Raw genomic sequence first — 13,255 nt, forward strand, 5'->3', positions numbered from 1 at the left:
ATGCCACGTGCCTTCCTGGTGAAGAAACCATGCATAGCCACGGCCAAACGCAACTGGAGCGAGCTGCCCGATGAGCAGAGAGCCGAGATCTACGTCCCCAGTACGTGGGGAAAGGCCTGGGGGGGGGGGGGGGGGAAGGGGGGAGGTGGGGGCACCCAGGTGAGGTGGGAGGGGGGCACCAATGTGATGGGGGGGGCACTAATGTGATGTGGGGGAGGTGGGGAGGGGGAAGGTGGAGGGCACCCAGGTGATGTGGGGGGGGCATCCAGGTGATGTGGGGGGGGCACCAATGTGATGTGGGGGGAGGCACTGATGTGATGTGGGAGGGGGGGGAGGGGGGGAGGTGGGGAGGGGGAAGGTGGAGGGCACCCAGGTGATGTAGGGGGGGCACCCAGGTGATGGGGAGGGGGCACCAATATGATGTGGGGGGACACAGGGTTTGGGAGGGATCCAGGTGATGGGGATGGCACTCAGGTAATGGGGGGAGTGAGACCCAGAGGGGACTGAGTTTTTGGGGGCCCCTGTTTAATCCCTGTCCCTACCACCACCGTCCCCCCCCCCCCCCCCCCATCCAAACACCAAAACAAGCGTTGGGTGGTGATTAACCCCCTAATGACAGGCCCAGGGCACAACCCCTCCCAGGTGGGGCTGAAGCCACGCGGTCACCACCCACCCCTACCCATCCCTGCCCCGAGGGGGGGACACATGAGTACATGGGGGGGGGGGGGGGGGCACAAACCTGAAGGGGAACATGGAGTCCTGGGAGGTGGGGGGGGGGGGGGAAATGGGGTACCCAGGTAATAGGATGGGGGTTAGGGTTAGGGTTAGAGTTAGGGTTAAGGTTAGTGATAACAGGACACGGAGGTGGAAGGCTGAGGGGGGGGGTGAACAAGAAGGGGAGACATGGGATGGTGAGTGAGATGGGATATGTGGCACAAGGAAGGGGACATGGGGGGTCATTAGGGGACATGGGGGTCATTAGGGGACATGGGGGTCATTAGGGGACATGGGGGTCATTAGACAACTTTGGGGTGGGATATGGGGGAAGGCTGGGGGGTCTTCAAGCACATCAGTCCCTTAGGGAGCAAGGGGACACCATGGGGGACAGCAGGATGCCCGTGTCCCTGCCGGGCCCCCAGGGGAGGAGCTGGCATTGCTCCTTTCCCCCCACCCACCCCCCTCAGGGCCCACACCCTCCTGAACCCCATAATTTGGGGCGCCACAGCTGGAGCTGCCCAACCAGTTGGGGGACCCCGGTGCAGCCGGGGTGGAGGAGGGGGGAAATGAGAGAGGGGGGGGGGCTCGGACTGGAAATGTGGGTGGGGGGGGGCTCAGTTGGCAGGTGGGATTAGAGGTCTTCAATTGGAGAGTCCCTGCTCGGGGGTCCCATCTGGGGGTCCCCATTTGTAGAGGGTCCATTGATAGGGACTCATAAGGGTGTTCGCTATTTGGGGGGTTGTCTCATTTGTGGGGTGTTCAGAGGGTCTCTGTTTAGGGGGGGCTTATTGAGGGTCCCCATTAGGGAGCCTTCAGTTGAGGGTCTCCATTTAGGGGCTGCTTATTGAGGGTCTCCATTTAGGGGCTGCTTATTGAGGGTCCCATTTAGGGGGTGTTCAATTGAGTCCCCATATAGGGGCTGCTTATTGAGGGTCCCATTTAGGGAGTGTTCAATTGAGGGTCTCCATTTAGGGGCTGCTTATTGAGGGTCCCATTTAGGGAGTGTTCAATTGAGGGTCTCCATTTAGGGGGGAGCCTTCAATTGAGGATCTCCATATAGGGGCTGCTTAATGAGGGTCCCCATTTAGGCAGTGTTCAATTGAGGGTCTCCATTTAGGGGCTGCTTATTGAGGGTCCCCATTTAGGCAGTGTTCAATTGAGGGTCTCTATTTAGGGGCTGCTTATTGAGGGTCCCCATTTAGGCAGTGTTCAATTGAGGGTCTCCATTTAGGAGCTGCTTCAATTCCCCACTGGATAGTCCCAATTCTGATGGGGGGGGTTGGTGCTGTGTCTAAGGTTGGGTCCAGGACCCACCCCCCTGACCTGTCCCCTCCCCCCCCCCCCAGTTTGCCTGGGGGGCTGCCCCCTACGCAGGGATCCTGAACCAGCAGTGGCAGAAGCCCCCACATCCCCCGTTTCCCCCCTGGATATGACACTACGGGGGGGGACCTTCAGCCCGGCCCCGCTGCCCCCCACCCCTTCCCATGCCCCACACGGCTCCTTCCTGCACTCCAAAGGGAAGGTAAGGCTGGAGGGGGGGGGGGGGGGTGTATGGAAGTGGAGGGTCTGAAGCGTGGGGGGGAAGGGAAGGTACCCAGAATGGGGGCTGGGGTGGGGAGGGATGGTACCCAGAATGGGGGATGGGGGGGATTGGGGGGTCCTCGTGATTGGGGAAGGCACAATAAGTGGAAAGGGACCCCATAAATGGTGAGGGGGGAAGGGGGTGATTCTATGAGCTCCCTGATCAGGAGTCCCTATGTTTGGGGGGGGGCTTCATCGTTGGAGGGCAGCAGCCACCATTGGAGGGCGGGGGGGTTCCCTATTGGGGGGGAGGGGGATGCCCATGACTGGTGGTTCCTGGTGACAGAGGGTCCCTGCGATTGGGGGTGGGGGGGCCGGTCCCTGCGATTGGGGGGGGGGTCCCTGTGATTGGGGGGGGGGTCCTTGTGATTGGGGGTGGGGGGGCCGGTCCCTGTGATTGGGGGGGGGGGTCCCTGTGATTGGGGGGGGGGTCCCTGTGATTAGAGGTGGGGGGGCCGGTCCCTGTGACTGGGGGGGGGGGTCCCTGTGATTGGAGGTCCCCATGACTTGGTGGGTGGGGGGGGATCCCCAAGTCTGGGGGTTCCCCTCAATGCCCCCCCCCCTTTATTTGCTTCCAGATCCCCCCAGGCCCCATCGGAGCCTCCCTCCCCGTGGTGGTGCCCATAGCCGGAGGTATCCCCGTCCCGGGGGGGGTCTCTTCGGGGGGGGGCGAGTTGTTCTCTTGTCCCGTGTGCCAGAAGAGCTTCGGCTTCCAGCGGATGCTGAACCGGCACCTCAAGTGTCACAGCGAAGTGAAACGGCATCTGTGTCCCTACTGCGGGAAGGGATTCAACGATACCTTCGACCTCAAGCGCCACGTTCGCACCCATACGGGTCAGTGGGGGGGGGGGGGGGGGCGGGTCGAACCGGGCCGAATCGGGCCGGGCCAAGGGGGTGGGCCAGGCCGGTGGGGGGGGGGGGGGGCCAGGCCGGGGTGGGGGGTGGTGAGCCGGGTCGAACCGGGCCGAACCGCATCCATATGGGTCAGTGGGGGGGGGGTGGGCCGGGTCGATCCAGGCCGAACCGGGCCGGAGTGGGCGTGGACCGGGCCGGGCCGGGGGGGACTGGGCCGAGCCTGGAGGGGGGTGTGGGCCGGGCCGGGTCGAACCGGGCCGAGCCGGGCCGGGCCGAGGGGGTGGGCCAGGCCGGGGGGGGAGGTTGGTGAGCCGGGTCGAACCGAGACGAACCGGGCCGGGGGGGGGGGTGGACCGGGCCGGACCGGGGGGGGGTGTGGGCTGGTCCGGGTCGAACCGGGCCGGGGTGGGGGTGGACCTGGCCGGGCCTGGGGGGGGTGGTGTGGGCTGGGCCGGGTCGAACCGGGCCGGGCTGGGCCGAGTCTAATTGGCTGGAGATGGGAGCGGTAAAGGCGGTGCTGATCGGACCCACCCCCCCCGTCCGCAGGTGTCCGTCCCTATAAGTGCAGCCTATGCGAGAAAGCCTTCACGCAGCGCTGCTCGTTGGAATCCCACCTGAAGAAGATCCACGGCGTGGCTCAACGCTACGCTTACAAAGAGCGGAGAGCCAAGCTTTACGTCTGCGAGGAATGCGGGGGGACGGCGGACAGCCAGGACGCCCACCTGGCCCATCTCCGCCAGCGCCATCCCCACAGCCCCCTCCTCGCTAAGCTGGCACGGAAAGCGGCCGCAGCCGCCGCCCCCCAACCCCGCCCCCAGCCCCCCATGGCGCCCCGAATGCTGCCTCCCCCATAGGGACACGTGGAGCCTTGGCCACGCCCCCCCGAGGCTCAGCCCACGCCCCTTGTGGCTCCAAGCTCCGCCCATTTCGCCCCAACAGGCCACGCCCCCCACCGGACATTGGCTCTGCCCAGCACAAGCCCCGCCCCCACGCCGAAGCCCCGCCCATCCCTCAGGCAGGCCCCGCCCCCTGCTCTGCCCCCTCCCCTTTCCCCCTCCCCTATGGTGCTCTATAATGGGGAGTGGGCAGGTGCTGTGTGATGGGGAAGGACCCCTCAGCCCCCCACTCCATAAAGCTTTCCGTGCTCATCGAGAGCCTCCCGGCCGTTCTAAGGGGTCCTCGCGAGATAGGACACCTCCCAGCACGGGGGGAAGGGGGGAAGGTGAGGACCCCCTATAGCCTTTGTAACCCCCTCCCCATCGTCCCCCCCCCCCAAAAGGCTTTAAGACAAGGCAGTTAGTCCAGTCTTTATTGCCCTCCGCTCTGGGGGGGCCGATGGGGAGGGCACACGGGGTGGGGGCAACAGGGTGAGCCCCCCCCCCTTCCTTCCCCCCTCCCTTCCAGCCTTCCAGGTTTGTTCCCATGGAGGAGGGGGGGGGGATGACGACCCTCACTCCTAATTCCAGTCCTTTCCCAGCCTTTGGTCACAGACTCTGTACATGGTAAACCTTCCCCCCCCCCCCCCCCCCAAATCGATGTGCTCCCACTCCCCAGATCCAGAGAGGTTTGAAGGGAGGGTGTTTGGCATCAACATCTGGGGCAGCAACAGCTGAGGGGGGGTGGGGTGTCGGCTCCCCCCCTCCAGAAAGCGCTGCTTCCCCTTTAAGGCAGCATGGCAGGGCACACCCCCTCCCCACATTTCCAGGGCAGGGTTAAAGTAATGGGGGGGGAGGGTTTAAAGTAAGAAGGGGGGGGTTAAAGTAAGAAGGGAGGGGTTAAATTAATGGGGGGGGGAATCTAAGTCTAACCCCCACCTACCAGCTAAGGTTGGAGGGGGGGGGGGTATACTAGTATACTAGGAGCCCCCCCCAAAAGGTGAAGCATCCCCCTTATCAATGTGTTAAAGATCTCTAGATTAGGTGCAGCCCCCCCCCAAGAAGAAATAAAGTGAAGAGTGCGACGGGGATGAGATTCCCCCCCCCCAAAGGGTGAATTTTAGGGCAAAGATGCCCTAAAAGAGGTGAATCCTCCACCTTGAAATGGGTGGATTTTCCCCCATAGAAGGGGGTCAAATGCTCACAGAACTGGGGTGAGGATGCGCCCCCCCCCCAGAGGAATGATCCATGAAAGCTCCCTCTAAATGGGGTGCACCCCCCCAGTATAAAATACAGTGACGCGCCCCTATAAGGGGGGGGGGGGTCATTACCCCAAAATGAGGGGATGAACTTCACAAAAAATGGGGTGGACACCCCAGAAACAGGGTGAAAAATGGGACAAACCCCCTAAAATGAGATGAGCCCCCCACCCAAGAGCCCTAATCCTCCTGGGGGGGGGGGGTAAAGGGGGAGGGCAACCCCAAACCTGCATCAACTCCAGAGACATGGGGGGGGATTCTTAAAGTGCCAGGGGCTGTATGAAGGGGGGGGGAGGGGAGGGAGATGTGTGAGGGTCTATGGGGGGGGTTAGTGGTTGCCCCCCCCCCTACTCTATCTCAGCAATGAGGTCGTCCCCCTCCAGGCTCATCCCAGGCCGCACGTGGATGCGTTTGACTGTTCCCCCCCTGGGCGCCGTCACCACCGTCTCCATCTTCATGGCGCTCAATACACACAGAGGGGCTCCTTTCTCCACTGCATCCCCCTCCTTCACCCTCACCTCCACCACCTCCCCTGGCATGGGGGCTCCAACCTGGCCCTTGGCTGAGCGGTCTGCCTTGGGGTGCACGTGCATCTCCTGGGGGGGGGCAGCAAATTACCCTTTGAACCATGCAGAACAGACCCTGAAGCCCCCCCATATCCCCACAACCCCCCTCCATGGTCCCCATCACATCCCAACCCCCTCTGTCTCCCTTTATATCCCTCCCAACCAACACTACATATTCCCAAACCCCTCTCCATCCCCCCAATGGCCCCAGACCCCCCTCATGATGTCCACAACCTCCCCTTCTCAGCATCACCCAGGACCCCCAGTGGTCTCAACCACATGATGCCTTTCCTTACAGCAGCCCTTAGAGATCACCCAGGACACCCTAAAGTCCCTACAGCCCCCCCATGTCCCCACAACCCCCCCCCCATCATCCACAGGAACCCCCATCACATCCCAACCCCTCTGTCTCCCTTTATATCCCTCCCAACCAACACCACGTGCCCCCAAACCCCTCTCCATCCCCCCAAATAGCCCCATACCCCCTCAGGATATCCACAATCTCCCCTTCTCAGCATCACCCAGGACCCCCAGTGGTCCCAACCACATGATGCCTTTCCTTACAGCAGCCCTTAGAGACCATCCAGGACACCCTAAAGTCCCTTCAGCCCCCCATGTCCCCACAAACCCCCCTCCATGGTCCCCATCACATCCCAACCCCCTCTGTCTCCCTTTATATCCCTCCCAACCAACCCCACGTACCCCCAACCCCCTCTCCATCCCCCCAAATGGCCCCATCCCCCTCCACCCCCCTCCATCCCCCCCTACCTTTAAGGCCTGGGTGTCCTTGACAAGGATGGAGCGCAGCTGCCCATTGAGCTCAAAGAAAACCTCGCGCTGCCCCGCGGCGTTCAGATCCCCCAGCGCCAGAGCTTTGATGTGCAGCGTCTTCCCCCTCTCCAGCTCCACCTGCACGTGCAAAGTGTGCAAGGTGTGCAAGGTGTGCAAGGTGTGCAAGGTGTGCAAGGCCAAAGTGAACGTCCAGGTGTGCGGATAAGGACTGAAGCCCCCCCCCAATGCCACTGCAAGCCCCTCCCCACCACCAGGAGCCCTCAGCCCCCAAATAAACCCCACCCCCTTGGGGTCAAATCAGCCCCTTCCCACCTATAAACATCAGCCACCCCCCCTTTCCCCCCCATTGCCCACCCAGCCCCCCCACCTTTCCACCCCCATTGCCCACCTCAAACTCCTCAGCAATGGTGGGTCCCTCCAAGAAGAGCCGGGTTCCCAGACATGAAACGGGGCCGAAATTGGAGGTGAAGTCCCGGAATTCAGCGTAAACTTTGGGGTACAGAGCAGCCGAGAGCAGATCTTCGGGGCTGGGGGGGGCCCCATCGCGTGCCCCCAACTCCTGGCTCAGGGCATCGAAGTCCAGGGGGGGCAGAGAAGCCCCCGGGCGCCCTTCAACGCGTGGAAGGTCCTTCAGCACCTGAGGAAGGGATGCTGAGGTTGCTATGGTGATGGGAGCCATGGTAACCAGCCATAACAACCAGCCATAGCAACCAGCCATAGCAACCATGGCAACCAACACCCCCACCCCCATCACCCCCCCATTACCCCCATCAACCCCCCCCATCACCCCATCACCCCCCCATTACACACATCAGCCCCCCCCTACCCCCATTACCCCCATTACCCCCATCACCCCCCATCACCCCCATCAGCCCCCCCTACCCCCATCAGCCCCCCCCACCCCCATCAGCCCCCCATTACCCCCATCAGCCCCCCCCATTTCCCCCATTACCCCATCACCCCCCATTACCCCCATCAGCCTCCCCATTAAACCCATCAACCCCCATTACCCCATCAGCCCCCCCCATTACCCCCATTACCCCATCACCCCCCCATTACCCCCATCAACCCCCATTACCCCATCAACCCCCATTACCCCATCAGCCCCCCCCATTACCCCCATCACCCCACCATTACCCCCATCAACCTCCCCCTACCCCCATCACCCCCATTACCCCCACCAGCCCCCCCATTACCCCCATCAGCCTCCCACCACCCCCATTACCCCCCATTACCCCCATCAACCCCCCATTACCCCCATCAGCCGCCATTACCCCCATTACCCCCACTACCCCCATCAGCCCCCCCTACCCCCATCAGCCCCCCCCATTACCCCCATTACCCCCATCAGCCCCCCCCCTACCCCCATCAGCCCCCCTACCTTGGAGCGGAAGGGCTCAGGGAAGCCCCCCGGGGGGGTCCCAATGTAGCCTTGCAGGAACTCAACGACGGAGAGTGGAAAGGAGAGCTCATCTGCCCGTGCCTCTGCCTCCTCCCGGGACAGCCCATTCTGCACCATGAACTGGGCCAGGTCTCCCACCACCTTCGATGAGGGCGTCACCTATTGCCCCCCCCCCAAAAAATAACAGCCTCAGCATCACTGCATGGGAATCACCCCTTGCCAAAGCTGAATGGTCGTGATGGGAGCATCCCATAGGCATCATCCTATAGACATCATCCTATGGAGGCAGCCCACCCCACAAAGCCCACCCTACAGCCACCCCCCCACCCTCACCCTGATGATTGCCCCCCCCCACCCCCCTCACCTTGATGAGGTCCCACCACTCTCACCTTGATGAGGTCCCCACCACCCTCACCTTGATGATGTTCCCCCCCCCCTACCCTCACCTTGATGATGTCCCCCCACCACCACCCCCACCTTGATGAGGTCCCCACCACCACTCTCACCTTGATAAGGTCTCACCACTCTCACCTTGATGAGGTCCCCACCACCCTCACCTTGATGATGTCCCCCCCCCCCTACCCTCACCTTGATGATGTCCCCCCCCACCCCCCTCACCTTGATGAGGTCCCCGAGGAGCTTGTTGGCCTCAGCGTAGGCCTTCTTGACCTCCTTGAACTTATGCCCCAGCCCCATGGCGTGGGCCTGGAAGTGCAGGTTGGTGTATTGCCCCCCAGGGATCTCGTTCTCATAGACGTCGGCGTTGCCGGATTTCATGGTGGCCGTGCAGTCAAAGGCAGCGTAGAGCCCCCGTGCCCCCTCCCAGTACTCACTGTACTCAAAGACCCGCTCCAAGGCAATGCCTGCGGATGGGGAAGGGGACACGTGGGTGGTGATGGACCACCAGGGCTGGGGACCACCATGGCTGGGGACCACCCCGGCTGGGGACCACCATGTCTAGGGACCACCATGTCTAGGGACCACTACGGCTGGGGACCACTACAGCTGGGGACCACTACGGCTGGGGACCACCACGGCTGGGAACCACCATGGCTGGGGACCACCCCGGCTGGGGACCACCCCGGCTGGGGACCACCATGGCTGGGGGCAACCATGGCTGGGAACCATTACAGCTGGGGACCACCATGTATAGGGACCACCACGGCTGGGGACCATCACGGCTGGGGACCACTACAGCTGGGAACCACCATAGCTGGGGGCAACCACGGCTGGGAACCATCATGTCTAGGGACCACCATGGCTGGGAACCATCATGTCTAGGAACCACCATGGCTGGGGACCATTACAGCTGGGGACCACCACGGCTGAGAACCACTATGGCTGGGGACCCCTACAGCTGGGGACCATTACAGCTGGGGACCACCACGGCTGGGGACCATTACTGATGGGAATCACCACAACTGGGGCAACCATGGCTGGGAACCATCATGTCTAGGGACCACCATGGCTGGGGGCTGCACCATGACATTGCCAAGATGGGGGAGGCAATGGTGGCCATGGTGACGTTGCTCCAAGCCATTGCCAAGATGGCGGAGATGATGGTGGCCATTGCTCCAAGCATCACATCAGCACCACAAACACAGCACCGGGGCCATTGTGGTGGTGGCCCATCACCCCCACCCTGACTGCAGTGCCCCCCCAGGACCCCCATACCTGTATCCAGGGGGGTCCCACGAGCGCAGGCCACCAACGCTCCCATACTGGGCTGCGATGTCATCCCAGACATGGCGTCCACGGCCACGTCCACCACGTCGGCGCCGGCGTTGGCGGCTGCCAGGAGGGTGGCGATGGCGGCCCCGGCCGTGTCGTGGGTGTGAAGGTGGATGGGGACGTCGGGGAAGCGATCCCGTAAAGACCCCACCAATAGACGGGCGGCCGCAGGGGTCAGCAGCCCTGCCATGTCCTGGGGGGGGGCAGCAATGGGACCCCGTTAAGGGGGGGTGGGGAACAAATGGCCCTTGGAGCAGCTCGACCGCAACGAAACATAGGAGTGGGGGGAGGTCCAGAGCCCAGGGCCGGGACCCATTACAAGCTGTCAGGACCCCCAGCTTCATCTCCCTAATTCCCCCATTCCAACCCCTCAGGACCCCCAGCTTTTCCCCAAGCCCCCTAGTTCCCCATTCCAACCCCTTAGGACCCCCCAGCTTCCCTTTCTTCCCCCCCGACCCCCTAATTCCTCCATTCCAAGCCCTCAGGACCCCCAGCTTCATCTCCCTAGTTCCCCATTCCAACCCCTCAGGACCCTCAGCTTCCTTTTCTTCTCCCCAATTCTCCCCTAATTCCCCATTCCAACCCCCTCAGGACCCCTCAGCTTCATCTCCCTAATTCCCCATTCCACCCCCCCCCAGGACCCCCAATCTCCACTCCCAGCCCCCAATCCCCCATCCCAAGCCCCCCATGATCCTCAATCCCCACTCCCAGTCCCCCAAGATCCCCTCCCCATCCTTTAGAACCCCTCCATACCCCCCTCATCTCCCACCTTAATGCATAGGATGTGGGTGCCAGCAGCCACCAGCTCTTTGGCCAGCCCCAGGTAATAGTCCAGGCTGTACTTGGTACGTGTAGGGTCAGCCACGTCCCCGGTGTAGGACAGTGCAGCTTCCACTACAGCCCCAGCCCGGCCCACGGCCTCCACCCCCAGCAGCAGGTTGGGCAGGTAATTGAGAGCATCGAAGATACGGAAGATGTCCATCCCATTGGCTGCAGCCACCTCGCAGAACCTAAAAGGGATGTTTGGGGATGAGCCCCCCCCCATCCTGCCCTGAACCCTCCATCCACCATCCATGTTCCACCATCACATCCATATTCTACTGTCTTCCCATATCCTGCCATGTTCCTGGTGTCCCCTCGTCCCTATGGGCCTCCACGTTCTCTTGTATCCCCTATATCCCCCATGATGTCCCCATACTCCTCTACACCCCCTAAATCCCATTCAGTTCCCACATCCCTCCTAAAACCCATTTTCTCCCATCAACTCCCACGCCCCCAAATCCTCCACCTCCCCTCATCTTCCCCATATCCCCATGAGCCCCCAAACTCACCCCCACCCCTTCAGATCCCCCAATCAGCCCCACAAGTTGACCCCAAACCCCCATGACCCCCATTCCCTTCTCCTGGCCCACCAGAATCCATTCCCCATCTTCTCCAGGGATCCCCTCCATCACCTCCTACACCCTCATTAAGGCCCCCAGGACCCAGATCCCCCACCCAGGACCCAGATCCATACCCCAGAACCTGGATCCCCCCCAAGGACCCAGATCCCCTCCCCCAGGTCCCAGATCTTCCCCCCTTGGACCCGGATCACCCCCCAGAACCCAGATCCCCCCCCCAGGACCCAGATCCACCCCCCAGCACCCGGATCCATACTCCAGGACCCAGTTCCCCCCCACAAGACCCAGTTCTCCACCTTGGACCCAGATCCCCTCCCCCAGAACCTGGTTCCCCCCAGGACCCAAATCCACCCCCCAGGACCCAGATCCCCCCCCAGGACCTGGATCTTCCCCCCTTGGATCCAGATCCTCCCCCAGGATCCAGTTCCCCCCCATGACCTGGATCTTCCCCCAAGGACCCAGATCCCCCCCCCTTGGACCAGGATCGCCCTCCCAAGACCCAGATCCAACCCCCAGGACCCAGATTCCCCCCAGGACCCAGATCCCCCCCCCAGAACCTGGTTCCACCCCCCTGGGACCCAGATCCCTCCCCTTTGGACCCAGATCTCCCCCCAGGACCCGAATCCATCCCCCAAGACCTGGAACTTCCCCCCAGGACCCAGATCCCACCCCCTTGGACCAGGATCGCCCTCCCAGGACCCAGATCCACGCCCCAGGGCCCGGATCAACCCCCGGGACTCAGATCCCCCCACCAGAACCTGGTTCCCACCCCAGGACCCGTTTTCCCCCCCAGCCCCACACCGGTAGATGACGTTATCAGGGTAGTTGGTGTAACCAACAGCGTTGGCCCCCCTCAGCAGCATCTGGAAAGGGATGTTGGGCACCAAGCGCCGCAGCTCCCGCAGCCGCTCCCAGGGGCACTCGTGCAAGAAGCGCATGGCGACGTCGAAGGTGGCACCTGCAGGGCCAGCAGCAGCAGCCTGGATTTACATACAAGCCCCTCCCCCTAGTGCAAGCCCCTCCCTCTTTGTGTTCATCCCCCCGCCCCCTTTGTGTCCATCCCCCCGCCCCCTTCACCCCTCTGCTTCTAACCCTCCTCCACAAAGCCCCGCCCCCACCCAAGCCCCGCCCCATATAGATGTCATCTTATTAAGCCCCGCCCCCTTTTAAGCCCCTCCCAATGAGCACAGCATAGTGAAGCTCCACCCCCTTTAGCCCCGCCCCATCCAAAGCCCCGCCCCCTTTAGCTCCGCCCCTCCGACGCCCTGCACCAATAAGCACAGCACTGTGAAGCCCCGCCCCCTTTAGCCCCGCCCCTCAAAATCCTTGCACCAATAGCACAGCACTGTGAAGCCCCGCCCCCTTTAGCTCCGCCCCTCCAAAGCCCCGCCCCTACGTGTACAGCACACCGTGAAGCCCCGCCTCCTTTAGCCCCGCCCCTCCAAATCCTTGCACCAATGAGCACAGAACTTGGAAACCCCGCCCCCTTTAGCCCCGCCCCTCAAAAGCCCCTCACCAATGAGCACAGCACTGTGAAGCCCCGCCCCCTTTAGCCCCGTCCACATCCAAAAGCCCCGCCCCCACCAGCACAGCACTGTGAAGCTCCGCCCCCTTTAGCTCCGCCCCTCCAAATCCCCGCACCAATGAGCACAGAACTTTGAAATCCCGCCCCCTTTAGCCCCGCCCCTCAAAAGCCCCGCACCAATGAGCACAGAACTTTGAAACCCCGCCCCCTTTAGCCCCGCCCCTCGACGCCCTGCACCAATGAGCACAGCACTGTGAAGCCCCGCCCCCTTTAGCCCCGCCCCTCCAAATCCCTGCACCAATGAGCACAGCACTGTGAAGCCCCGCCCCTTTTAGCCCCGCCCCTCCAAATCCTTGCACCAATACCACAACACAGTGAAGCCCCGCCCCCTTTAGCCCCGCCCACCGTGAAATACTGCTATATACCCAAGCCCCGCCCATTCTCTTGAAGCCCCGCCCCCCGCCCCTAAGCCCCGCCCCTATCTCCCTAAGCCCCGCCCCCTGTCCCTAAGCCCTCCATCTTCCTTAGCCCCGCCCCCTCCATAAGCCCCGC

General features: G+C 62.7%; 2 protein-coding genes across 2 annotated transcripts in view; one reads left to right on the forward strand and one right to left on the reverse strand.

Moving 5' to 3' along the window:
* On the forward strand, positions 1-4,996 carry LOC146757677 (putative transcription factor Ovo-like 1). Its single transcript, XM_085520652.1, has 4 exons — positions 1-100; positions 2,064-2,239; positions 2,877-3,132; positions 3,700-4,996. Exons 1-4 carry the CDS (start codon positions 1-3, stop codon positions 4,005-4,007), a joined length of 840 nt encoding a protein of 279 aa, XP_085376778.1. The 3' UTR covers positions 4,008-4,996.
* The window catches only part of LOC107322892 (pyruvate carboxylase, mitochondrial), a 24,267-nt gene continuing 15,460 nt past the window's right edge, over positions 4,449-13,255 (reverse strand). Inside the window, 8 exon segments of the mRNA XM_085520651.1 lie at positions 4,449-5,883; positions 6,622-6,762; positions 7,034-7,282; positions 8,027-8,206; positions 8,666-8,910; positions 9,722-9,971; positions 10,548-10,788; positions 11,980-12,136. Of these exon segments, the coding sequence (XP_085376777.1) occupies positions 5,635-5,883; positions 6,622-6,762; positions 7,034-7,282; positions 8,027-8,206; positions 8,666-8,910; positions 9,722-9,971; positions 10,548-10,788; positions 11,980-12,136 (1,712 nt within the window). The 3' untranslated portion in view covers positions 4,449-5,634.

Source organism: Coturnix japonica, chromosome 20 (assembly GCF_054131305.1).
Source record: "Coturnix japonica strain WE chromosome 20, WE-NBRP24, whole genome shotgun sequence".
Lineage (NCBI taxonomy): Eukaryota > Metazoa > Chordata > Aves > Galliformes > Phasianidae > Coturnix > Coturnix japonica.